A 12,284-nucleotide genomic window follows, 5' to 3' on the forward strand; every position below is an offset into this window, starting at 1 on the left:
CTTTCGTATGAAACACGAATTAAAGGCAAACGTTTATTTTACATTTTATGTACATACACTTTATAAAACGGAATAGAAATAAAACTAAACAGTAGGTATGTAAAAATAGAAATAATTCACTAATCTTGGCGATTAGGTGACAACCTCCTTAAATCATATGTTAATATGTATGATCTAAGGCCACGTCCAGCTAGACATATTACCGGTTATTGGTGGATAGTTGCATCTGTCGGTCTCGCAAGTCCTACATTCGCTAACTCCGTACTCGTTATTTATTATTATTCTGCAGAAACTCTCCGACGGGCGCACATGTGAGCAGCCTCTGCTGTCTTTGCTTCCTTCTGTATCGGTAGGTTTTGTTAAAAACTACAGAATAACACTATAGTAAAACGGCTTACCAACTCGTGCGCCAAAACATAACGACTTAAAACCAATCACGGATAAGTCACGGCAAGTCTCGTATGTTGTCACCTGACCCGATGTGCATCCGGCATCCGAAGGATAGCATAGCATGCATTCCAGCGCTTGAGCTGATAATAAATCATTATTTTCACAAAAGCGGACAATCAGTGTAAAGACCCACCTGAAGCTGCAACAGATACCTACTACGACGAGCAACGCAATCAGAACGTTTGAAGCCATTATGAGTTCGATGAAACCTTCTCGTGTAAAACTGCGTCGCCTTTGGCCCGCAGCGAGCTTATACAGTGAATTTTTTTTAAATGCGAACATAGGAGTTTGCATGCAATGTAATTTCCCTATGTTCGATTTTTAAAACAACACATCAATCTATGAGGTGTGCGCGGTTCACATTCCCAAATCGTGCAACTTGTGTGACTATGAACAGCAACTGATAGTCTTTATGATGAAGAGCACTCGGTAAGATTTTTTTTAAATAAGCCGTGTGAGGCCATAGCAAGTTTAGGATAAATTTACGATAACTTACGATAACTTGACCTCACAGGCCACGCGCTGTCACCACAATTCATTGTGAACCAACCTTCAATTATTTGTAGGTCATGTGCACCTGGTATTCTACTAATTTGATTTATTCAATACATAAATGAAGAAAATAAGAAAATAAATAACAAAAACAATTACAACAAATGTTCGAACTGGCCTCCATGACATTCTAAGCAATAACCTAACCGATTTCGTAATTAAATTGGACGGCGGTATTTTTAAAAATGTGACAGCTGTCAATTGTATCTACTACTCATTTGAACTACTCAATAGATTGATGTGTTTTTTTAAAAATCGAACATAGGGAAATTACATTGCATGCAAACTCCTATCCTATGTTCGCATTAAAAAAAAATTCACTGTACATATATCTATTCTTATCAAGGAGCGAAACTTAATGATGCCGTAGCCCCTTACACCATATGGTCTGTCTAAGCGTAGCGCCCTTATCCGTTTGGTCAGAACTTAGTTTTTCTGGTTATGGCCAGGCTTTCTTTTGTTGTTAAGAGTTGCGTTTAGATACCTTACAGACTCTCAAAGCTGCAGGTTTTATGGAAGAAAACGGGTGCTCGATCTTTTTTTGTCTTTTTTGGTATTTATTTACGACGTAAAACGATGTTTTCGTCAAATCTAATCTTTTATTTACTAATCAGTTCTTCAATCAACACTTCAAAACGTGTCAAAATTTAATGAAAATAACAATTAAAATATACAACAATTTGTGAAAACAGTGATTAGTGCCATTTTATGATGCGAGACGAAGTTGGGACCAAAAATATCTAAAGAAGTGCTTCCATTTGTTCCTTGTTTGACCGACATGCTGCGGTAGTGCAACGTCAGTTTCCTGTTACCATACCAATACCAGTCAGACCAGTAGCTGTGTCTACTTCATGACGGAATGAAGGTCATAGTAGTTTTACGGTTATGTAATACAAAATAATCTTCTGTCACGATCATAACAATGAAACACTCGATACAAAAATAGTTATCTGTAGTACTTTTATCATTTAGTAAAATTCCACTTCAGCAGCAGTTAAGGCTGCCTACATTTTTATAGGTACCACTAGCTTTTGCCCGCGACATCGAACGCGCATAAACATTACCTTTTGTCTCAATTCGATTTTTCCCGTTCCCGTGGAAACTTCAGGTAGCACTTACCAAGCAGGGGTTCAGGTTCCGCACTTTTTAGGTAGAATTATTTTTTAAGGGTTCCGAAACACGTTCCGGTTCTGTAGCTTTAGTAATTCTCGGTTTCGGTTCCAATTTTTAAGGTTTCCAACATAAATAAATATAGTATATTAAGATACAAGTGTATAATCAAGTCTTTAAAGCACGCGCACGCGAGTTTAAGGGCACGACGCATAGCGGAGTGCCTTTAACGTTGCAAGTGCTTTAAAGACCAATTATACACGTGTATCTTATAGTATTTTTTATTATACCTGCAGTATAATTTAAAAATAGGAAATACAATGCAGTCATATTGACGTTATACTCGAATACATGTTTAATTAAGTGGGCTGGGTGTTCGAAATTTCACGATTGCCATGGAAATGTCACTTGACGTTTGCTTATAAAAATCGTCGTCTTTGTGAATAAAACGATTTCCGTTGAAAAAGATAATACATCGTCCATTACATCGATTGTTGTAAAATCTAAACAAACGTTGGTAGGTGTAAAATCCAAATCCAGTAAAGCCTGTTATAAAGAATATGAAAAGTTGTTTCCATGGATGAATAGGAAGTTACCTACGAATACAGTCTTAAATGCATCCATAATGCTGGCATATATGAAGGAAATGTCAAAGGTATTTAAATCTTCTATATTTTGGTGCATTCATTCAAAACTTTAAAACAATGCTGCGATTAAAAAGTGGAGCAAAGATTTGGAAGCATACCCTAAATTACGCGCGTTTGTGAAAGACTCAACGAAAGGATAGGTACAAAAGCCAAAGAAATGTTCTGCCTTTACAGAAAGCGACCTAAGAGGATTTTTTATTTCATCCAGATGACAGTTTCAAAAGTCATACTTGAAGTATCGTTACTTAGCAACTTTAAAGCACGTGTGTTTTAAAGGCCCTTTTTCGCACGCATTTGAGTGTTTAAAACGGAGATTGTGATTCAGGTATAATAAAAAAATTATTAATTATAGAAAATAAAGAATACACAAAATTAAAGTGTGTAGGTACATTATTCTTTTGCATAAAGGTTTAATTCTTCGCAGCAGTAGTTTCAATTATTGCCTTTCTCATACACTCTTGTACTGATCTTGACCCACCCCAGGCTCGAAGTGAAGATGACAGATTTCACGGCAAAGTTGCAATCCCAGTATCAAAACACGGTTCCCGCTCAAATTTCAAACAAAAGAATGGCACGTGCTTGGATCGTCTAAGGTAGGGCCCCCTTACGTATACGAAGCTAATACAATGACTCGGGACCCAGTCGGGCAGGAACACTAAAATAAAACGCTGTAATGTCTGCGAGTAAACTTATTCTGAGAACCCGGGAATTTGGATGTGGTACATTAAAAGCAAAGCAAGCAAAACCTAAAGACACTCTCGCAAAAGCAGACTACCAATGAGAAAAAGAGCGCGACTTGAGAAAAAACCTTGGCCTTGAATAAAACCCAAACTATGCTAATCACAAGCAAATTAAAACACCAACCACCTAAGCAGAACATGTAACACTGCATTAATTAATAAATTCAAGTAGCAGGGTACGTTTGAACAGTATTCGTCACAACATGTCATGTACTTCCCTTTAATCGCGGCTAGAAGGCAACTCACTTTTTAGTTTTAGTCATTGGGTGGTGGACCTGGTTATTCGTTAGGTTTGGGCCAGCGTCTTCGCTTGATTGCCCTCCTGTTTCACGGTTATATTGTTAGGGATTGGGCTGGCATATTTGCCTATTAACCCGTAGCGCAGTTAAGATTGTTAGGGGCAACACATTCATGCATTTATTGATATAAGTCACCTTACTAGTTATTCATATCATTATATACCGAATAGAGTGGTGTGAAGTTTGTAAAAACATGTCTGATCTATTATTCATGTTGTGACGTAACAATAGGCAGTTATGACAATACACAGTGTGCTCGTGGGGCCCCCAATTATGCTCAGTTTCCACATAATGACATTGGTATAAACCCCAGACTTCCGGAACTACTACCTGTGCTTCGTAACACTCCCCTGACATCGGTCACGTAACGACACAAAACTGAAGATGGTTAAGAGATGGGTCGCCGCCCATGGGTAGGACGGCCTTCGGTTACAGCACTTCGTCCCTAAAGTTGGAGGTTCGAGGGCCCTCGGATCCTTTTGTACTGATCTTAACCCACCCCCAGGCTCGAAATGAAAATGACAGATTTCACGGAAAAGTGGCAACGTTGCAATCCCAGTATCAAAACACGGTTCCCGCCTAAAATTCAAACAAAAGAATGGCACGTGATTGGATCGTCTACGGTAGGTCCCCCTTACGTTACACGAAGCTAATACAATTACTCGGGACCCAGTCGGGCAGGAACACTCAAATAAAACACTGTAATGTCTGCGAGTTTATTTATTATAAACTTATTCTGAAAAACCCGGAATTTGGATGTGGTACATTAAAAGCAGGGGGTAAACACCAGACCTAAAATTTGTACAATACTTCCCCTTCGGGGGAAGTCCTCCAGTACTTCCTCTTATCTTCCCCGTACTTCCCAGTACTTCCTTGTACTTCCCCCAAACTTCCCTTGTACTTTCCCGAAATTCTACTGTAAGTAGACATTGATATAGACTTTAGATTTGCTTCTTGAGTGTTATACATAGTATCGCTTATAACGAGTCCACGAAAATGCATTACATGCGAAATGCGAATGGATGTGGAATGCATACTATACATGAAATCAAAAATTAGATAAGTGTTAATCATTACTTATTTTCACACTTACCTATTTAATATTTACCTTTGTATTTACATGAGGTTTGAAAGAATTTTTAATATGAAAGAAATTAAGACATAAATAATTGTCCTGCCGGCATTTATTGCTAAATTTTATAATTAATATATACGGGACAATAATAATATTCATAGATGGATACTTAACAATACTAATTTATCGGTAATCACGCAAATCGTCATCTCAAAGTATTCGGACTCCCATTAATAATTGAAATCTGAAAATGTGCATAGTTTTCCTCGTAGTTTTCCATGATCTATAGAAAGAAAATATTATCATCATTGTGTCACTTCCAGTTTTACCGGATGTGGATAACTTTCCTATTTTAAATAGAACACACTATATTGTATTTCAAAAGTTTTCAAGCTATTCAAAATTTTTTCAAAACTTCTGTTTAAGTCATTATAAGGTTAGGGGTTGATTTTATTGATATTTTATGTGATTCTATGTAATAGTACATTAGGTATATACCAAAGTAGAAAAGTCTAGTATTATTATCTAAGCACAAAGATTACACCCTGAGGAAGCGCTGAGGAATGTAGATGCGTAATAGACCTCTCTATCGTGCTGTATGCAGGGTGTTTTAAATTGAGTAGGATAACATGGCTATCTTTGTTATTATTATACTTACAAATTCGGTTAAATTGGCGTGTAGTCTTTGATGTTGATGCATATTCCGATGCGATATTTTGAAAAAAATAATTCGTTTCGTAGTAGACAATTGAAAAAATGTGAAAATCGTTTCAAATAAAAGTTGCAAGTTTCGATCGGATAAATTCAACGGATATTCAATAGAATTTTTTTTTCAAAATGGCGGTTTTCGAGATATTGACATCAAGTTCCTTGTTTTGAATGGACGCCATATTGGATTTTTAAATCACTCCATAGAGAAAAAGTTACAAAACCAGTGATACTAAACACTTAGTATTTCATTAGGGAATCAACCTGGCATTTTTGCCTCGAAGTTTACAGTGTATTTCTTATGGCAATAATTCCATGGCCGATTGTGATTGAAACCAAATTCTTTCGTTAGTTGTCTCGCTAGCTGGTTTTGTATTTTTGTCTCTATCGAGTGACGTAAAAGTCAAATATGACGTCCATTTAAAATAAGGAAGTTGATGTCAATATCTGGAAATCCGGCATTTTGAAATTTTTTTTTCTACACTCATTGAATTTATCGCCCATCGAATCTTGCAACTTTTATTTGAAACTTTTTTCGATAGCTCTGTTTGTTACTAAAATATTTGAATTTTTTAAAAATGGCGATTTTTCATTTTTTATCAATTACCTACGAAACCATTTATTTTTTCAAAATCTCGCATCGGAATCGGAATATCCATTAGCATCAAAAACTATACAACTGTTCCAATTTAACCAAATCTGTAAGTATAATAATAACAAAGATGGCCATGTAAGGTATCTACTCAATTTAAGACATCCTGTATACTACTTCTTCCACTACTAGTAACGGGCGATCAAAAATGAGTTACTATCAAATCGCCTTTGGAAATTCAAGTTAAGTACGATTTACCATGTAAACAAAAATTCCAAAGGCTACACTCGACAGCAACTCATTTTTGATCGCATAGTACTTGAAGTCCTCTAAATTAACAGATCTATATTGTTAAAAAAGTGAACGGTTGAACAGAATTTTTGGTTTATTAATTTAATATGCCAATTACGTGGGTGGAAGTAACAGTCAAGGAGGCCATATTTTCTTCTGCTATTGAGATATTTTCAAGGAGTAGTTTCGTTCGAATTTTTTCGAAATGTGATAATTGTATGTAATTTTTCTTGAAATGGCGGATGGTGGCAATTATTCATTTTAGAAAACTTATCTGAACGTTTATTGAGCGAAATTTCAGGTTGTGATTTCTAAAATTGACAGCGTGACAGTTCTCATTATTGACTACTGGTTAATAAATGATTATTAACTACTTTGAACAACTGGCGAGAAAGCCTGCTTTAAAAGTGGAAAAAAGGTTAATAATTATGTTATCAGACGCTAGTAGTGAAACAACAGGTTTTGATTTTAGGTATCTATATAGATAATCACAATCATAGGTGTTGACTTTTTTGGAACGAGGCGGGATTTATGCACTCAGAAATAACTACTTTATTACTTTTTATGTGTTTACCAGATTTTACCTCTCCGGTCACCTTCTGTCACATTACGCATCATATGAACAAATGAGCACTTCCTCGTTACTCCCCGTACTTCCTCGTACTTCCCTGGACTTCCAGTACTTCCTCATAACTTCCTCAATTCTGTACAATTACTTCCCCTGGTGTTTACCCCCTGATTAAAAGCAAAGCAAGCAAAACCGAAAGGTGCCGCACTCTCGCAAAAGCAGACTACCAAGGCGAAAAAGAACGCGACTTGAGAAAAACCTTGGCCGTGAATAAAACCCAAACTATGTTAATCACAAGCAAATTAAAACACCAACCACCTAAGCAGAACATGTAACACTACCTTAATTAATTAATGAATTCAAGTAGCAGGGTACGTTTGAACAGTATGCGTAGAGTATTCGTCACAACATGTCATGTACTTTCCTTTAATCACGGCTAGAAGGTAACTCACTTTTTAGTTAGTCATTGGATGGTGAACCTGGTTACTTGTTAGGTTAGGGCCAGCGTCTTAGCTTGATAGCCCTCCTGTTTCACGGTTATATTGTTAGAAATTGGGCCGGCATATTTGCCTATCAGCCCGTAGCTCAGTTACGATTGTTAGGGGCAACACATTCACGCATTTATTGATATAAGTCACCTTACTAGTTATTCGTATAATTGTATATCGAATAGGGTGGTGTGAAGTTTGTAAAAACATGTCTGATCTATTATTCATGACGTGACGTAACAATAGGCAGCTATGACAATACACAATGTGCTCGTGGGGCCCCCAATTATACTCAGTTTCCACATAATGACATTGGTATAAACCCCAGACTTCCGCAAGTACTACCTGTGCTTCGTAACACTCCCCGGACATCGGTCTCATAACGACACAAAACTGAGGGTGGTTAAGAGATGGGTCGCCGCCCATGGGCAGGATGGCCTTTGTTACAGCACTTCATCCCTAAAGTTGGAGTTTCGAGGGCCCTCGGATCCTTTTATGCCTTAGCTCTAGAACACCTTTCTATTCTAGCGTCCGAGCTCCCTCTCACGGTAGAAAGATATTAGTTACATACACTGAGCGAAAGGTATTGTTTAAATTTAACAAATCAATTTGTTTGGGCCGCATTTATTTATCGTTACCTACCGTTTTTAACTTTTAAGATCGTTTATTAAACAATAAGATAGAAATTCTTTAATATATAGAAAATCATATAGTATCTGTCTGTATTTTAGATATTAATATACTGGCATAGTATTAAACAAATCACCTTTAGGATTACCGCTTACAAGTCTAAAATGACATGATACTTTCTAACAATAAAGAATGCTGAACTTATTACTTTACACTTATAAAGTAGGTACTGCATACAGCAAAGTTGAGATGTTGACATCTTGTCTTATTTTTCATCTTAATTGATTTCAAGCATACTGCGTAGTTACCTCATTGAATTAGTCATTAATAAGTGCGGCTGCGGCTACAGGGGTGATATTATAAAACAGTAAAGTGCATTGTGAATGTGATTTTAATTTGTTTCCCGAAATCCAACAAATCACATCTGTGGTGTTTCAATTTTACGTTGGAAATATGGACTAATATGGAATCTAGCCAAAATTATTGAGGCGGCGCGCGGGTTTAGCGCAATTTTCCGAAGTGTTTGTAGGTAAGTGAGTACCCATATTAGCCATATTAGTTTCTAAAGTAGTGTAGTAGTCCTCTTTTGCATTAATTGATTAATAATAATTAATAATGATGGTACCTACCTATGCCATCATTCCTACCAGAAAACACAAAATGAGCATAGCTTTAGTTTAGCCATATAATAATGCCAAGCTATAGCCATACTAGGAGCTCGTTTGCTATATTGTTTTAATTTTTTACTTTTTGGTTTGCCAAAAAAAATTTGAAGTTTTTGGTTGTTTTACTTGGGAACTAAATTTTGATTTTGGTAATGAATGTTGTCTTGGTATACCTACGAGTTCATTGAAAATTACATCCGCATTTTATTTTTAGAATTTGTAAAAAAACACAATGGACGAAACCCATAGAATTTTATTAAAAGATCGCGTACCGAATTGAGCATCCCTTTTCGAAGTTGAGTCGTTTAAATTTAATGGAGTGAATTTCACAATTGGTTGCGCGTTGATACTTCTAGACCCAGAGGATGTCGGTGAATTACCTGTATAGTTGGGATTGTAAAGTATGTTTCTACAGAAGATAAAGGTGTGTTTTTATTTTGTAATGTTATTAGTTATTACTGTAATACTATACATCCTGATAGGTGTGGTTAGGTATATATTGAACACGTTCAACATACATTTGGTTGCTGGTGGGCAATATGTGTTAAATATGTTTAAAGTAGAATAAATGATTATTTTTCTTTTTATTATTAGTAAAATTAACAAGTAGTTAAATAGTGTATTAACGCAGTTACGTATTTTTAGCACATTTAAGATTATCTACAGGATTTTTTAAAAAATAAACAGTTATTGATTTGGATTTTTTGTTGTTAATATTATTTAATTTACATCCCGTTTAATCCTATCAAAGTTGAAAGTTAATAAATATTTTGTGCCCATCAAGTGCATAATTCTTAAATCACTTTGTGATTAGTAAAGAAATTGTGGTAAGTATCATTTATACCGGAATTAGTACAAAACGTTTCTTAATAATAAAATACCATTAGATCTATATTATCAACATATTCCATTATCATTATTAAACAAAATTTAATACCAATTTTGCCTCGAATTTTGCCTTCTTTAATAGCTAGTAAATATCAAATTTATAGTTATTATACCACATTACTATCAAACAGTTTGAAGCTTAGGGTATAACAATTATATGTTAACAGTTAAAGAATAGCATTATCTTCAAACAAATATGTAGGATTAATTTCAATCATTTATTGCTTATGGTAAAAATACTATTTCTATGTGTTAAGTTATCTTTACTTACCATAATTGAGCAAACCATTTGGTAACAAAAACATTTTATTTGTTTGTTGACATTTGAACTTAATATTTGTTAACTCAAAATAAAATTTGTTTACTGTAACCAAACTTTTTCTCAGTGTACAACAAGGCACACACATTCACGAATGTTACGAGTCACCCTAAACTAAATACACCTAGCCTTGCATGCCCTACTTCACGGAAGTCGAGGTTCGACATAGGTACACCCCCGTGCACCGTGTAACTGAGTAAACGTGGTCTAAACCTGAGATATTGTAGACTTCCACAAGCACATGGATATTAGTTAACACCTCGCATGTTGTAAATTACGTATTAGCACAATGGTGGTTGGAAAATATCTGATTTAACAAACGGCACAATTCATATAAGTACATAAGAGTAAACTACATAAACTACTTTACCCGACACCAAAGTGGTTGAATCTTACGCACAAACACCAAAAACAAAGCTAAACTCTATGAATACAACTCAAAATGCAATAATCCCAACACCAACAAGCTTTAACAATCAACAAGTGACACCAAGCCCCCAAATCCCAAACATCCTCCGGAAATTACGAAAAAAATATCGACAGGTGGTGATGGCGGTGGCTCATGTCCCCAGAATCTCCAACTACTTGACCGGTTGCATCCGAGGTTGAAATATACCTACAGGATATTTAAAGGGATATAGAATCTCAACCTTAGCAGTCCATTCTTCTATTTTTTAAGTTGGAGAATTAATGTCTTCTGTTCTTAATATTCGTAGTAGACTGGACATCCGGCTCGAAGGACCATATAATTAACCTCGCGTTATTTTCTCTCCCTTTCGTATGAACACACGAATTAAAGGCAAACGTTTATTTTACATTTTATGTGCACTTTATAAAACGGAATAGAAATAAAATTAAACAGTAGGTATGTAAAAATAGAAATAATTCACTAATCTTGGCGATTAGGTGACAACCTCCTTAAATCATATGTTAATATGACTGATCTAAGGCCACGTCCAGCTAGACATATTACCGGTTATTGGTGGATAGTTGCATCTGTCGGTCTCGCAAGTCCTACATTCTCTAACTGCGACCTCCCTACTTATTATTATTCTGCAGAAACTCTCCGACGGGCGTACATGTGAGCAGCCTCTGCTGTCTTTGGTTCCTTCTGTATCGGTAAGTTTTGTTAAAAACTACAGAATAGCAATATAGTATATCGGCTTACCAATTCGTGCGCCATAACACAACGACTTAAAACCAATCACGGATAAGTCACGGCAAGTCTCGTATGTTGTCACCTGACCCGATGTGCATCCGGCATCCGAAGGATAGCATAGCATGCATTCCAGCGCTTGAGCTGATAATAAATCATTATTTTCACAAAAGCGGACAATTACAGTGTAATGACCCACCTGAAGCTGCAACAGTAACGACGACGAGCAACGCTATCAGAACTTTTGAAGCCATTATGAGTTCCAGGTAACCTTCTCGGGTAAACTGCGTCGCCTTTGGCCCGCAGCGAGCTTATATATCTATTCCTATCAGGGCGCAGACAGATTAAAAAGATTAAAAATAATTAGAGTATCATTTAGTTTTGTTTCTTTTTTATATATATTGATATAAGTCGAGATCCGGATAATAGTAGGATAACCTGAGATCCCCCTTTAAAGTTAAAAATATGCGTGTATAATGGGTTGCCAACGACATGAAATATGTTCTTCTATCATTACCCCTGTAGAGGGGAAAGGAATTCTACAATTAAAATTATCCATATAAAAAGCAGTTAGGATGAGATCCAAAAATAAATACACTTAAGTAGAGATCATATAGTGTATAAAATGACATTGGTGTGATAAGGAGAGATCATGCGGTGTTGTCAAATGTACTTGTTCTAAAAATAGATTTCGTTATCTTTTGCGAATACTTAACAGGTTGTTAGCCTTCCTGTAGGATTCCTTCGCGTATTCTTTCTTCGATAAAGCGGTGCGTTAACATTATTTGGCACCCGGGGCTTGAAATATTATAACATTTAATTAAATAATACCTAGTGTAATAGGTACTCTATTTTACATCGATGATAAATATTAATGATTAGCTATTTATTAAAGGAAAGAGTTCCCGTTGGAAATGAATAATTTTTTGGCATTATCTGAAATGCTTCAAAATTGATCATGCATTAGGTATTCATCCTATAATCATGTATAAACACCAAACCCAAAGAAATCATTATCAAATTGCTTTTTTATCTCTTCCAGTATCGTATGGTGCGGTTGGTAAAAAGCAATCACAAGAACTCTAAAGTTATTTGCCTATGATTAC

The 12,284-nt window shown here is 35.8% G+C and overlaps 1 protein-coding gene and 1 long non-coding RNA gene across 2 annotated transcripts; both read right to left on the reverse strand.

Annotated features, from left to right (window-relative positions):
* Nucleotides 1-233: 233 nt before the first annotated feature.
* Nucleotides 234-764, reverse strand: LOC116181311. Its single transcript, XR_004147234.1, has 3 exons — nt 584-764; nt 399-530; nt 234-341 (listed from the first exon to the last, which is right to left on the reverse strand). It is a non-coding gene; the product is annotated as an uncharacterized LOC116181311 (long non-coding RNA).
* A 10,051-nt stretch (nt 765-10,815) lies between these two features.
* On the reverse strand, nt 10,816-11,521 carry LOC116181254. The gene is made up of 3 exons (XM_031501556.1): nt 11,378-11,521; nt 11,191-11,322; nt 10,816-11,133 (listed from the first exon to the last, which is right to left on the reverse strand). The coding sequence occupies exons 1-3, from the start codon at nt 11,430-11,432 to the stop codon at nt 10,967-10,969; spliced, it is 354 nt and encodes a 117-aa protein (XP_031357416.1). The 5' UTR covers nt 11,433-11,521; the 3' UTR covers nt 10,816-10,966.
* Between the last annotated feature and the right edge of the window lie 763 nt (nt 11,522-12,284).

This window comes from Photinus pyralis, unplaced genomic scaffold (genome assembly GCF_008802855.1).
Source record: "Photinus pyralis isolate 1611_PpyrPB1 unplaced genomic scaffold, Ppyr1.3 Ppyr1.4_LG9, whole genome shotgun sequence".
Taxonomy (NCBI): domain Eukaryota; kingdom Metazoa; phylum Arthropoda; class Insecta; order Coleoptera; family Lampyridae; genus Photinus; species Photinus pyralis.

Coding starts and splice junctions, on each gene's coding strand:
- LOC116181254 (XM_031501556.1), bottom strand. CDS start 11,432: ATGGCTTCAAAAGTTCTGATAGCGTTGCTCGTCGTCGTTACTGTTGCA. Junction 11,323..11,377: donor CGTTACTGTTGCAGCTTCAG/GTGGGTCATTAC, acceptor ATTTATTATCAG/CTCAAGCGCTGGAATGCATG. Junction 11,134..11,190: donor GTGTTATGGCGCACGAATTG/GTAAGCCGATAT, acceptor TTACCGATACAG/AAGGAACCAAAGACAGCAGA.